At 45.3% G+C, this 12,499-nt stretch overlaps 1 protein-coding gene across 6 annotated transcripts in view; it reads left to right on the top strand.

Moving 5' to 3' along the window:
• LOC109871531 (histone-lysine N-methyltransferase 2C) overlaps positions 1 to 12,499 on the top strand; it is a 134,579-nt gene that overhangs the window by 95,661 nt on the left and 26,419 nt on the right. For all 6 annotated transcript variants that reach the window (XM_031807281.1, XM_031807280.1, XM_031807282.1 and 3 more), the window contains 6 exons: positions 141 to 1,768; positions 1,962 to 2,140; positions 2,252 to 2,315; positions 2,441 to 2,673; positions 2,980 to 4,683; positions 5,204 to 5,407. In XM_031807281.1, the coding sequence (XP_031663141.1) occupies positions 141 to 1,768; positions 1,962 to 2,140; positions 2,252 to 2,315; positions 2,441 to 2,673; positions 2,980 to 4,683; positions 5,204 to 5,407 (4,012 nt within the window). The remainder of the gene's footprint in view (positions 1 to 140; positions 1,769 to 1,961; positions 2,141 to 2,251; positions 2,316 to 2,440; positions 2,674 to 2,979; positions 4,684 to 5,203; positions 5,408 to 12,499) is intronic.

Raw genomic sequence — 12,499 nt, 5'->3', positions numbered from 1 at the left:
ATAAGACTATCTTTTATGACTCATGAAATTTGTAGTCTCCGAAAAAACAAAATGAATCACTCTAGATTGAATGTGGAGAATGTCTGAGAAAATTCAGCACAGGAATATGTATTAAAATATGTTTATTTTCTATCTCTCAGGTTTGCATTTCCACCTGGTGGGCCGGGACCTCACGGAGGACAGGAGTTCTTCCTCAGAGGCCCCCACCCCATGCAGGACATCCACACGGGGATGAGACGCTCTATGTCCGTGGACATGGCCAAGTCCGTGGGGGGCAACCCCAACCCTATGGGGCTGCCACAGCATTTCCCTCCTCGCGGCTTGCCAATGCAGCAGCACAACATCATGGGTCAGCCTTTCATCGAGCTGAGACACAGAGCCCCTGACAGCAGACTTCGCCTCCCCTTCGGTCCCAACGCCATGGATCAATGTCCCAACATGAATCCCAACCTCCAGCCCCAAAGGCCTCCTGGTTTCATGGGAGGGCCTGAGTTCAGGTTCCCTCCAGGTATGAACCAAGATGGCCCCAGGATGATGATGGGTTCCATGGGGAACCAGCAGGTTGGCCAGAGCCAGCTGTCCTCTAGCATGGAGAACCTCCACCAGCAGCAGCAGGCTCAGATGCAAGGGGGCACCATGCACAGGCAAGCCCAGCTGATGAGGTCCATGAGCCAGCCAGCTTCGAACGAGACCCAGAGTATGTCAGCTCCTTCCATGATGACGCCAGGGCCATCTGTTGGACACACTGATGATCAGGGAGTCTCCATGGCTAACAACCACGATGGAGTGGAGGAGAAACTGGACACCGTCGAATCGGCTGTCAAAGACCTGGAAGACGTGGAGGTGAAGGACCTGGTCGATGCCGATCTGGACAACCTAAACCTGGATCCGGAAGAAGAAGACGGCAAAGACTTGGACCTGGAGACCAACGATTTGCACCTGGACGACTTCCTGACATCAGGGAAGTTCGACATCATTGCGTACACCGACCCTGACCTGAACGATATCAAGAAGGACATGTTCAACGAGGAGTTGGAGCTTAGTGACCATATGGAAGACCACAGTGATGCCTCGGACTTCCAGAAGGCTTTGTCTGAGAAGAGGAACTTCAACTCTAGTTGTGGTGGTGCTGCATCTTCCTTCTCTAATTTAACATCTGGAATGGGGAAGTCAGAGGGAACGGCCGAGAAGTATTCCTCGTCAGCTGACGTCAAACAGGAAGTGAGCTGTAGACAAAGCGCCGCCTCCTCCCTGCCCTCGAAGCAGAAGATCAAAATGGTAGACGGAGACAACCTGTCCCAGGCGTCCAATGACAGGACGGACCAGCAAGCAGACGGAAACTCTAACAACCAATCAGGAGTGCTCTCTGACTCCACCCCAGTCCTCTCTAGCTTACTAATCAAGCAGCAGCCAGAGGACTCCTCCCCTGACAATCAAGGCAGTGGTAACTCTATGGCACAGCCAAACCAAGATGCTCAGAACAACTCCCAAACCATGGATCCCACTAGCAGGGGAGAAGGAGAAGGAGAAACATCCATGTCTACCTTTGAGATAGACCAGAGTGGGTTGACCCCGGCTCAGCAGGCCCTGTTGGTCCAGACGTTGGGCCAGGTGGGGCCAGGGGGGCACAGACCCCTGCTGCTGGAGGAGCAGCCCCTCCTCCTACAGGACCTGCTGGACCAGGAGAGGCAGGAGCAGCAGCAGCAGAGGCAGATGCAGGCCATGATCCGACAACGCTCCTCCAGTGACTCCTTCTTCCCCAACATCGGTAAATATATGTTTTTCATTCAAGCTAAATGCTTTTATTCCAGTTCAAACAAGTTATTTACCTTCTTATTTTGTATGAGAAATAAATAGTATGAATATAAGTGATATGTAATTTGTCTATAAAATAAATAATTGAGGACATTTGTCTTTAGTAATGGGCAAGTTGCTGACCGCACATCTTTTTTTGTCTGCAGATTTTGACGCAATCACTGACCCTATTATGAAAGCAAAGATGGTCGCTCTGAAAGGCATCAACAAAGTCATGGTTCAAAACAACATGGGAATGACACCGATGGTCATGAACAGGTTTCCACCTGGTGCTGCAGCACCGTGTCCTGAAAGTGCCTCTGCTCCTCCACAGGCTGTTGGACAGGTAACTGAATCGCTTATCACCAAATCAGTTCTCTCAAGTCACCTTTCATACACAAACCATACTAGGAAACAGGAATTATAACAACAATTTGTTTGTCTCTTTCAAAACCAGGATGGCAAGCTGACACCGGCGGTGGCAAGGCCCAACCCTCCGAATTTTGGATCAGATTTTGTCAGTAAGTTCATCTTTGATTTATGAGCCAAAGTTCAATAATAATGTCTCCCCCAAGACCATAGGGTGTTTTTAAGAAATGCTGTTTAAAATGTCATATGAAAACTCACTCTGTTATCTCTCCCTCAGATAATGCTCAGAAGGCTCAGTACGAGGAGTGGCTCCAGGAGACCCAGCAGCTGCTCCAGATGCAGCAGAAGTTTCTGGAGGAGAAGATCGGAGCCCACAGGAAGGCCAAGAAGGCCCTGTGTGCCAAGCAGCGCACAGCCAAGAAGGCTGGGAGGGAGTTTGCTGAGGAGGACGCAGAGCAGCTCAAACATGTCACAGAGCAGCAGAGTGTCGTCCAGAAACAGCTGGAGCAGGTAAATGCTGCTGAGGGCACTCTTTCTTTCACCTTTTTCCATCAGCACTTCCTCTTCCCCTTCCACTATCCTCTCTGTTCAACTCTCAAACTGCCCTTGCTTGGAGAGCTATGTTTTGAGCCCCTTGTCAAAATGTTGTTTCTTTCTTCAGTTATTCAGACATTTCAATGCTCCTCATAATGATCATGAATATGCATTAAATGATGTCAATGAAAACATTTAATTTGTATTGTCTGTGTTGGGGTTTGAGGTTGTCATGAGTTTGCCTAATTGCTCATGAATTGTGTTTGGTTCTTGTCCTTTCAGATCCGGAAGCAGCAGAAAGAGCACGCCGAACTGATCGAGGAGTATCAAGTGAAGCAGCAGCAGGGTGGCAGTGGCATGCCTCCCACTGTGATGCCAGCGACTGTGCCAGGGATGCCACCAATGCAGGGTGTCCCTGGTGGCAAGGTACCAAGCGGGCCTCCGATGAACCAACAGCCACCTATGAACCCCATGATGCATCAGGTGCCACTACATCCAGGCCAGCCGAACGCCCCTCCACAACACATGCCAATAACCAACCAACCAGGCTGGCATCCTGGAGCTCCCATGCCCATGGGTGGCCCCAATATACCCTCTCAGATTCCCATGGGAAACCCAGCTCAGCAGCCCTCCCAGATGCCCCAACAGATCCCCATAGAAAACCAACCTCAGACTCAACCCAGTGGGGTCACAACCCCACAGGGCTCTGGTCTGAAGTTTGACGACAACAACCCGTTCAGCGAGGGCTTCCAGGAGAGAGAGCGGCGGGAGAGGCTGAGAGAGCAGCAGGAGAGGCAGAGGGTCCAGCTGATGCAGGAGGTAGAGCGCCAACGGGCACTGAAACAACGCATGGAGATGGAACAGCAAGGCTTGCTGGGGTCCGACGGGGGGAACATGGCGCCCATCTCTCAGATGCCATTCTTCAATGCCGAGCTGCCCCAGGACTTCATGCAGCCGCAGAGGCCACAACTACCACAACAGCAGCAGCAGTTGGGACCAATGTTTCCCCAGCAGCAGTCCATGCAGTCAGGGATGGGCTCTCCTCCTGCGGTCTACATGCAAGGCAGTGACCGGAGGGCCATGATGAGTAACGGGATGCTTCCTCAGGACATGGGGCCTGGAGGTTTTGGGCCTGATACCATGGGTCTACAGGGAGCTAACTTCTCCCAGGGTCCACTCAGATCCAGGAGGTTCAGTGGCCCAGGCATGATGCCTCAGATGCCTGGAGAAGGCCCCCCGTTTTGCGGAGACTCCTCCACCACACCCCTGCCTTCCAACTTCCCCGGCTCGGGTCAGTCTCTGATCCAGCTCTACTCCAACATCATCCCGGAAGAGAAGGGGAAGAAGAAGAGGAACAGAAAGAAGAAGAAAGACAACGATGACGCAGATTCCATTAAAACCCCGTCCACGCCGCACTCTGACCTCACAGCGCCTCTGACACCCTGCCGGTCGGACACATCCTCCACACCCACCAGGAACAACGCCCACCTCTTCGGGGACCAGGACCTCTCCAGGTCCCCCTTACTGGGCTCCTCCACCTCTACCCACAGCCACTCTGAGCTGGAAAGGCAGCTCTCTGGAGGAGGCCTGGGGGTGGGTGGTGGGCATCCTGGAGGAATGAGCAGCATCCCATCAGATGTCGCCAGGGCCCAGGCTCTGGAGCAGGAGCGCATCCTCAGCAACATCAAGCTGGAGCAGACTGAGAGCACCGAGTGCGCCTCATCCGACATGTGCTCAGGGATGGGCATAGTAAAGGAGGAGGGTGGACCTGCAGCACAGAGCCCCTTGCACGGCGGGGGAGCCAAGGGGGAGTCTGGGGGTAATAACGAACTCCTCAAACACCTGTTGAAGAACAAGCAGACACATCTTAATGGACCAGGGCTTCCTCACCAACGGTCAGACGAGAGCCTGAGGTCTGAGGAGGAGGAGGTGGCTACGGACTGCAAGGCCCTGCTGCTGAGGCAGAGCTCCATGGACAGCAATGGGGTGAGTCTCACTGTCTGGCAGATAAGGCATGGCAGTGGAGGCTGGTGGAGGCTCATTGCAACAGCTGGGATGGATTGAATGGAACAGTTCCTTTCCGTTCAATACAGTGATCCTGTCCTCCGATTTCTCCCTCGACCAGCCTCCATTGAGTCAGTGATCGCTAGCTTGCTATGTAGGTAGATGAGCAGCTAGTGTGAGTCAGAGCCAAGCCAAGCAGGCTCAGTGAATCAGTCAGATGGGTCGTGTCTCTCGCTGCCTGCGACAAACTGCTGTGAGTCATAGGATGCAGTATTTTAGGCTGAGTCATGATTGATGAAATGTTTTTTGAAAACACTCAGACATACCCAAATGGCTGAAGAGTTGACATTTGACAATTTATTTATTAACGGTTGTCATCCTTCTTGATGTCATGTTTATTTATTTTTAGAGATATTGTGCTTGGCCATGAGAGCGACACTGCTGTCTTATCAGTTCCTTTGTTAAATGGACAATAAAGTAATCTTTATCTACCTTCTCCCAGGCGTATTCAGACGGACAGATGTCTGGCCTGCCAGAGTTCCCAGGACCGCTGCTAGCAGGACAGGAGAAAAAGAAAGGCAGGAACAAGAGGACCCCCAAGGGAGGGGAGAGGCCTGCCTCTCGCTACAGGAAGAGGAAGAAAGAGGGGGAGGAGAAGCAACTGGTGCACTGTAGCACAGATGCACTAATGACCCAGCTAAAACAGGTAGGGGATATACCTAAACATCACATAACACTAGGGAATATGTAGTCCGTGACAGAAAAGAAGCCAATGATGAAATAGTAAAAAAAGCACTGTTGATTCTATAAACACACTTCAGAGTATAGACTCCTTCTTACACCGGTAGGCCACATTCATCATGCAGAAAGGCTACATGTACTCACATGTATCTCGCATTGAGGGGAGGTGAATTCTCCCTTCAGAGATATTTCTTTACACTATTCAATCTTTAGCAATGCTGTGATGCATTGACCACAGAGCTAACTAATTGCAGATAGGATAGGACGGTGCCCCTGGTGTGTGTGTATGATGATACCATTACATGTATAATAGCCACACCCACTACATGACCAAAAGTATGCGGACACCTGGTTGTCGAACATCTCATTCCAGAATCATGGGCATTAATATGGATTTATTCCCCCCTTTGCTGCTATAACAGCCTCCACTCTTCTGGGAAGGCTTTCCACTAGATGTTGGAACATTGCTGCCGGGACTTGCTTCCATTCAGCAACAAGCATTAGTGAGGTCGGGCACTGATGTTGGACGATTATGCATTGCTCGCGAGCGGCGTTCCAATTCATCCCAGAGATCTTCAATGGGTTTCAGGGCAGGGCTCTGTGCAGGCCAGTCATGTTCTTCCACACTGATCTCGACAAAGCATTTATGTTTGGACCTTGCTTTGTGTAAGGGGGCATTGTCATGCTGAAACAGGAAAGGGCCTTCCCCAAACTGTTGCCACAAAGTTGGAAGCACAGAATCGTCTAGAATGTAATTGTATGCTGTAGCCCGAACTATGAAAAACAGACCCAGACCATTATTCCTCCTCCACCAAACTTGACAGTTGGCACTAGTGTTGGAGTAGGTAGCGTTCTCCTGGCATCCGCCAAACCCAGATTAGTCCGTCGGACTGCCAGATGGTGAAGCATGATTCATCACTCCAGAGAATGCGATTCCACTGCTCCAGAGTCCAATGGTGGCGAGCTTTACACCACTCCAGCCGACACTTGGCATTGCATATGGTGATCTTAGGCTTGTGTGCGGCTGCTTAGCCATGGAAACCCATTTCATGAAGCTCCCGACAAACAGTTGTTGTGCTGATGTTCCTTTCCAGAGGCAGTTTGGAACTCGTAGTGAGTGTTGCACCCAAGGACAGATCATTTCTACACGCTTCAACACTCGGCGGTCCCATTCTGTGAGCTTGTGTGAACTACCACTTCGCGGCTGAGCCGTTGTTGCTCTTAGACGTTTCCACTTCATAATAACAGTACTTACAGTTGACTGGGGAAGCTCTTGCAGGGCAGGAATTTGACAAACTGACTTGTTGGAAAGGTGGCGTCCTCTGTCGGTGCCACATTGAAAAGTCACTGAGCTCTTCAGTAAGGCCATTCTACTGCCAATGTTTGTCTATGGAGATTGTATGGCCGTTTGCTTGATTTTATACACCTGTCAACAATGGGTGTGGCTGAAATAGCAGAGTCCACTAATTTGAAGGGGTGTCCACATACGTTTGTGTATATATAGTGATTATGGACTAGCAAATTATGCCCCCCCTCCCCTCATGGTGTTGTTCATTCATTAAGTCTGATCATATAATGTCTTCATAAATGGCTGTAGTTAAAGGGAGTAGGAACTACACAGTTTGATTGCATACTGCTATCCACAGTTTGATGGCATAGAACCATATATGAAATGTAGAAAATGATCAATCATTGAATCAAATTGTCGTTGAATACTGGGTGCTGTTACACCATACTTGTGCATCTCATTGATAAATGAGACATAAATTATGTTCTTCTTACCAAAGGTTATTATAAAACAGTCAACCAGCTCTTTAGAGTTACAATTTACTCGGTGCTTTGTCAAAGTTAAATTACTGTCATTTTGGTAAGTAATTGCTGTCACAATTTTATTCCCATGTGGGAAGAATAATTGTAGAAAATGAATTTAATGGGAAATCTAGGCTTTCAAAACGCACTTCAATTAGAAATACCCGATAATCACTGTAAACCATAAACAAGGACAAATTTACACACAGACTTCAACTAAACAAATAGCCACCACAGCAGAGTTGAAAACGTGAGTAATACCTCAGGCATGTTACTTGGAGTGGTGCTATTTGTGTTCATATATCTGAGGTAATTATGGAATTTTGCAGGGAGTTTTACACCACCAGAACATTCCTCTCACTTCACAGACAGTGCCTTCATAAAGTATTCATACTCCTTGACTTATTCCACATTTTGTTGTTGCAGCCTGAAATTAAAATATATGAAATCTATTTTTTTCTCACCTATCTACACACAATACCCCATAATGAAGAAGTGAAAACATGTTTTTAGACATTTTTGCAAATTTATTGAAAATGGAAAAATAGATATGTAATTTACTTAAGTATTCACAACCCTGAGTCATTACATGTTGAAATTGCTGCCAAAGGTGATTCGAACTGTGAGTTTTTCTGTGTACATCTCTTAAGAGCTTTGCAAACCTGGATTGTACAATATTTGCACATTATTCTTCTTAAAATTCTTCAAGCTCTGTCAAGTTGGTTGTTCATCATTACTAGAAAGCCATTTTCAAGTCTTGTCATAGATTTACAGGCCGATTTGAGTCGAAACTGTAACTCGGCCACTCAGGCACATTCAAAGTCATCTTGGAATATTTGGCTTTGTGTTTTTGGTTATTGTTCTGCTCAAAGGTGAATTTGTCTCCCATTGTATGTTGGAAAGCAGACTGAACCAGGTTTTACTCAAGGATTTTGCCTGTGCTTTGCTCTAATCCATTTCTTTTTATCCTAAAAATCTCCCTAGTCCTTGCCGATTACAATCATACCCATAACATGATGCTCGAAAGTGTAAAAGTGGTACTCTGTGAGGTGTTGTTGGATTGCCCCAAGCATAACGCTTTGTATTCAGGAGATAAAGTTAATTTATTTGCCGCAGATTTACTTTAGTGCCTTACTACAAACAGGATGCATGTTTTGGAATATTTTTATTCTGTACAGGCTTCTTTCACTCTCGTTTAGGTTAGCATTGTGGAGAAACTGAGGATGGATCAACATTAGTTTTCTCCTTTCACAGCCATTAAACTCCAACTGTTTTAAAGTCACCATTAGCCTCATGGTGAAATCCCTGACTGGTTTCCTTCCTCTCCGCCAACTGCGTTAGGAAGGACACCTATAGTTGAAGTCGGAAGTTTACATACACCTTAGCCAAATACATATAAACTCAGTTTTTCACAATTTGTGAAATTTATTTTAAGAATGTAAAATGTCAGACTAATAGTAGAGTGATTTATTTCAGCTTTTATTTCTTTCATCACATTCCCAGTAGGTCAGAAGTTTACATACACTCAATTAGTATTTGGTAGCATTGCCTTTAAACTGTTTGACTTGGGTCAAACATTTCAGGTAGCCTTCCACAAGCTTCCCACAATAAATTGTGTGAATTTTGGCCCATTCCTCCTGACAGAGCTGGTGTAACTGAGTCAGGTTTGTAGTTCTCATTGCTCGCACACACTTTTCAGTTCTGACAACACATTTTCTATAGGATTGAGGTCAGGACTTTGTGATGGCCACTCCAGTACCTTGACTTTGTTGTCCTTAAACCATTTTGCCACAACTTTGGAAGTATGCATGGGGTCATTGTCCATTTGGAAGACTCATTTGTGACCAAGCTTTATCTTCCTGACTGATGTCTTGAGATGTTGCTTCAATATATCCATATAATTTTCCTGCCTCATGATGCTGTCTAGTTTGCGAAGTGCATCATTCCGTCCTGCAGTCAAGCACCCCCACAACATGATGCTGCCACCTCCATGCTTCACGGTTGGGATGGTGTTCTTCGGCTTGCAAGCTTCCCCCTTTTTCCTCCAAAATAACAATGGTCCTTATTGCCAAACAGTTATATTTTTGTTTCATCAGACCAGAGGACATTTCTCCAAAAAGTATGATCTTTGTCCCCATGTGCAGTTGCAAATCGTAGTCTGGCTTTTTTATGGCGGTTTTGGAGCAGTGGCTTCTTCCTTGCTGAGCGGCCTTTCAGGTTATGTTGATATAGGACTCGTTTTACTGTGGATATAGATACTTTTGCACCCGTTTCCTCCAGCATCTTCACAAGGTCCTTTGCTTTTGTTCTGAGGTTGATTTGCACTTTTTGCATCTAAGTACGTTCATCTCTAGGAGACAGAATGCGTCTCCTTCCTGAGCGGTATGACGGCTGCGTGGTCCCATGGTGTTTATACTTGCATACTATTGTTTGTACAGATGAATGTGGTACCTTCAGCCGTTTGGAAGTTGCTCACAAGGATGAACCAGACTTTTGGAGGTCTATAATTTTTTTCTGAGGTCTTAGCTGATTTCTTTTGATTTTCCTATGACGTCAAGCAAAGAGGCACTGAAGTACATCCACAGGTACACCTCCAATTGACTCAAATTATGTCAATTAGCCTATCGGAAGCTTCTAATGTCATGACATGGTTTTTCTGGAATTTTCCAAGCTGTTTAAAGGCGCAGTCAACTTAGTTCACAGTGTATGTGAACTTCTGACCCACTGTAATTGTGATACAGTGAATTATAAGGGAAATAATCTGTCTGTAAACAATTGTTGAAAAAATTACTTGTCATGCACAAAGTAGATGTCCTAACTGACTTGCCAAAACTATAATTTGTTGACAAGAAATTTGTGGAGTGGTTGAAAAAACAGTTTTAATGACTCCAACCTAAGTGTATGTAAACTTCTGACTTCAACTGTGTATTTTTGTAGTGTATTGATACACCAACCAGAGTGTAATTAATAACTTCACCATGCTCAAAGGGATATTTTATATTCAGTTGCATGAAGGTTAAAGGAAATGCAGGCAGGCACCACTTTACTACAAGACAAAACAGCTCACTCAATCAAGCCTGATGGTCTTGTAGGTTTAAAAGCAAAGCTTGCTTTCAAATAACAATTTTTTAAAAGTGCTTAAAGGTAATGTAATGGGATAATGTCTTATTGTGGTGTGTGAAGAATCCAATACAGTAGAAGTCGCATTATGGTGGAAGCACATCCTCAAAGAGTATGACTTACATGTATGCTGTTTGAGAAGGTTTGAATCCTAAGCAACCTGCCTACACATTGTTTGCAGTACAATAGACCAAAATGGACCATAATGGCACGACGGGTGTGCTTGCATAACTGCAAGTCTTGCTGGTTTAAACTCTGGTATGCTGCCCTCTAAAATCCGTTTTGAACTAACTAGATTGCTGCAGTCTTACATTGCTTTGAATGGGAAGTCATATTTTACCAAGTTTTAACTCAGTTTGACTTTGAAGGTCTTAGCTCAGCCTCTGAATTTCATAGTCTTTTAATCTTGTTTCTAGCCTTAAGGGTTACGGAGTTATGCAACGCTATACACCACCGGTCAAAGGTTTTACACATTCAAGGGTTTTTCTTTATTTTTACTATTGTCTATATTGTAGAATAATAGTAAAGACATTCAAAAATATGAAATTACGCCTATGGAATTATGTAGTAACAAATCAAAATATATTTTATATTTGAAATTCTTCAAATAGCTGCTTTTTGCCTTGATGACAGCTTTGCACACTCTTGGCATTTTCTCTACCAGCTTCACCTGGAATGCTTTTCCAACAGTCTTGAAGGAGTTCCCACATAGGCTGAGCACTTGTTGGCTGCTTTTCCTTCACTCTGCTGGTCCGACTCATCCCAAACCATCTCAATTTGGTTGAGGTTGGGGGATTGTGGAGGCCAGGACATCTGATGCAACACTCCATCACTCTCCTTCTTGGTCAAATAGCCCTTACACAGCCTGGAGATGTGTTGAGTCATTGTCCTGTTGAAAAACAAACAAGTCCCATTAAGCCCAAACAAGATGGGATGGAGTATCGCTGAAGAATGCTGTTAATGCTGGTTAAGTGAGCCTTGAATTCTAAATAAATCAGACAGTGTAACCAGCAAAGAACCCCCACATCATAACACCTCCTCCATGCTTTACGTTGGGAAATACACATGCAGAGATCATCCGTTTCACCCACACCGCATCTCACAAAGACACGGCGGTTGGAACCAAAAATATCAAATTTGCACTCCAGACAAGTACAAATTTGCACCGTTCTAATGTTCATTGCTCGTGTTTGTTGGCCCAAGCAAGTCTCTTCTTCTTATTGGTGTCCTTTAGTAATGGTTTCTTTGCAGCAATTCAACCATGAAGGACTGATTCACAAAGTTTCCTCTGAACAGTTGATGTTGTGATGTCTGTTACTTGAACTCTGTGAAGCATTTATTTGTGCTGCAATTTCTGATGCTGGTAACTCTAATGAACTTATCCACTGCAGCAGAGGTAACTCTGGGCCTTCCATTCCTGTTGCGGTCCTCATGAGAGCCAGTTTCATCATAGCGCTTGATGGGTTTTGAGACAGCACTTGAAGGAACTTGAAATGTTCCATATTGACTGACCTTCATGTCTTAAAGTAATGATAGACTGTCGTTTCTCTTTGCTTATTTGAGCTGTTCTTGCCATAGTATGGACTTCTTTTACCAAATAGGGCTATCTTCTGTATACCACCCCTACCTTGTCACAACACAACTGATTGGCTCAAACGCATTAAGAAGGAAATATATTCCACAATAGAACTTTTAAGTAGGCACACCTGTTAATTGAAATGTATTCCCGGTGACTACCTCATGAAGCTGGTTGAGAGAATGCCTAAAGCTGTCATCAAGGCAAAGGGTGACTATTTGAAGAATAGATTTTGATTTAACACTTTTTTGGTTACTACATGTGTTATTTAATGATGTGTTATATATATGTTATACATGGTGTGTTATATGTAGTTACTACATATGTGATGTGATGGTAGGGAGATAGGAATTGAAACTTTAAAATTCAACCAATCCCACCTATTGTCGTGACTATAATCATCATTAGCTCATTCAACCCCTCTCCTTTCCCCAGGTTGTTGCTGTAAATGAAAATGTTTTGTGTTTATTAGGTGTCAAACAGAAAAAAAACTGAAACAGGGAGGGACTATCTGAATGTGATCCAATAAAAAAATGTTAAAAAAAAGGTTCA

The sequence above is a fragment of the Oncorhynchus kisutch genome, linkage group LG27, assembly GCF_002021735.2.
Source record: "Oncorhynchus kisutch isolate 150728-3 linkage group LG27, Okis_V2, whole genome shotgun sequence".
Taxonomy (NCBI): domain Eukaryota; kingdom Metazoa; phylum Chordata; class Actinopteri; order Salmoniformes; family Salmonidae; genus Oncorhynchus; species Oncorhynchus kisutch.
The sequence above is the reverse complement of the archived record's forward strand: the minus strand, read 5'-3'. Positions and strand labels throughout refer to the sequence as shown.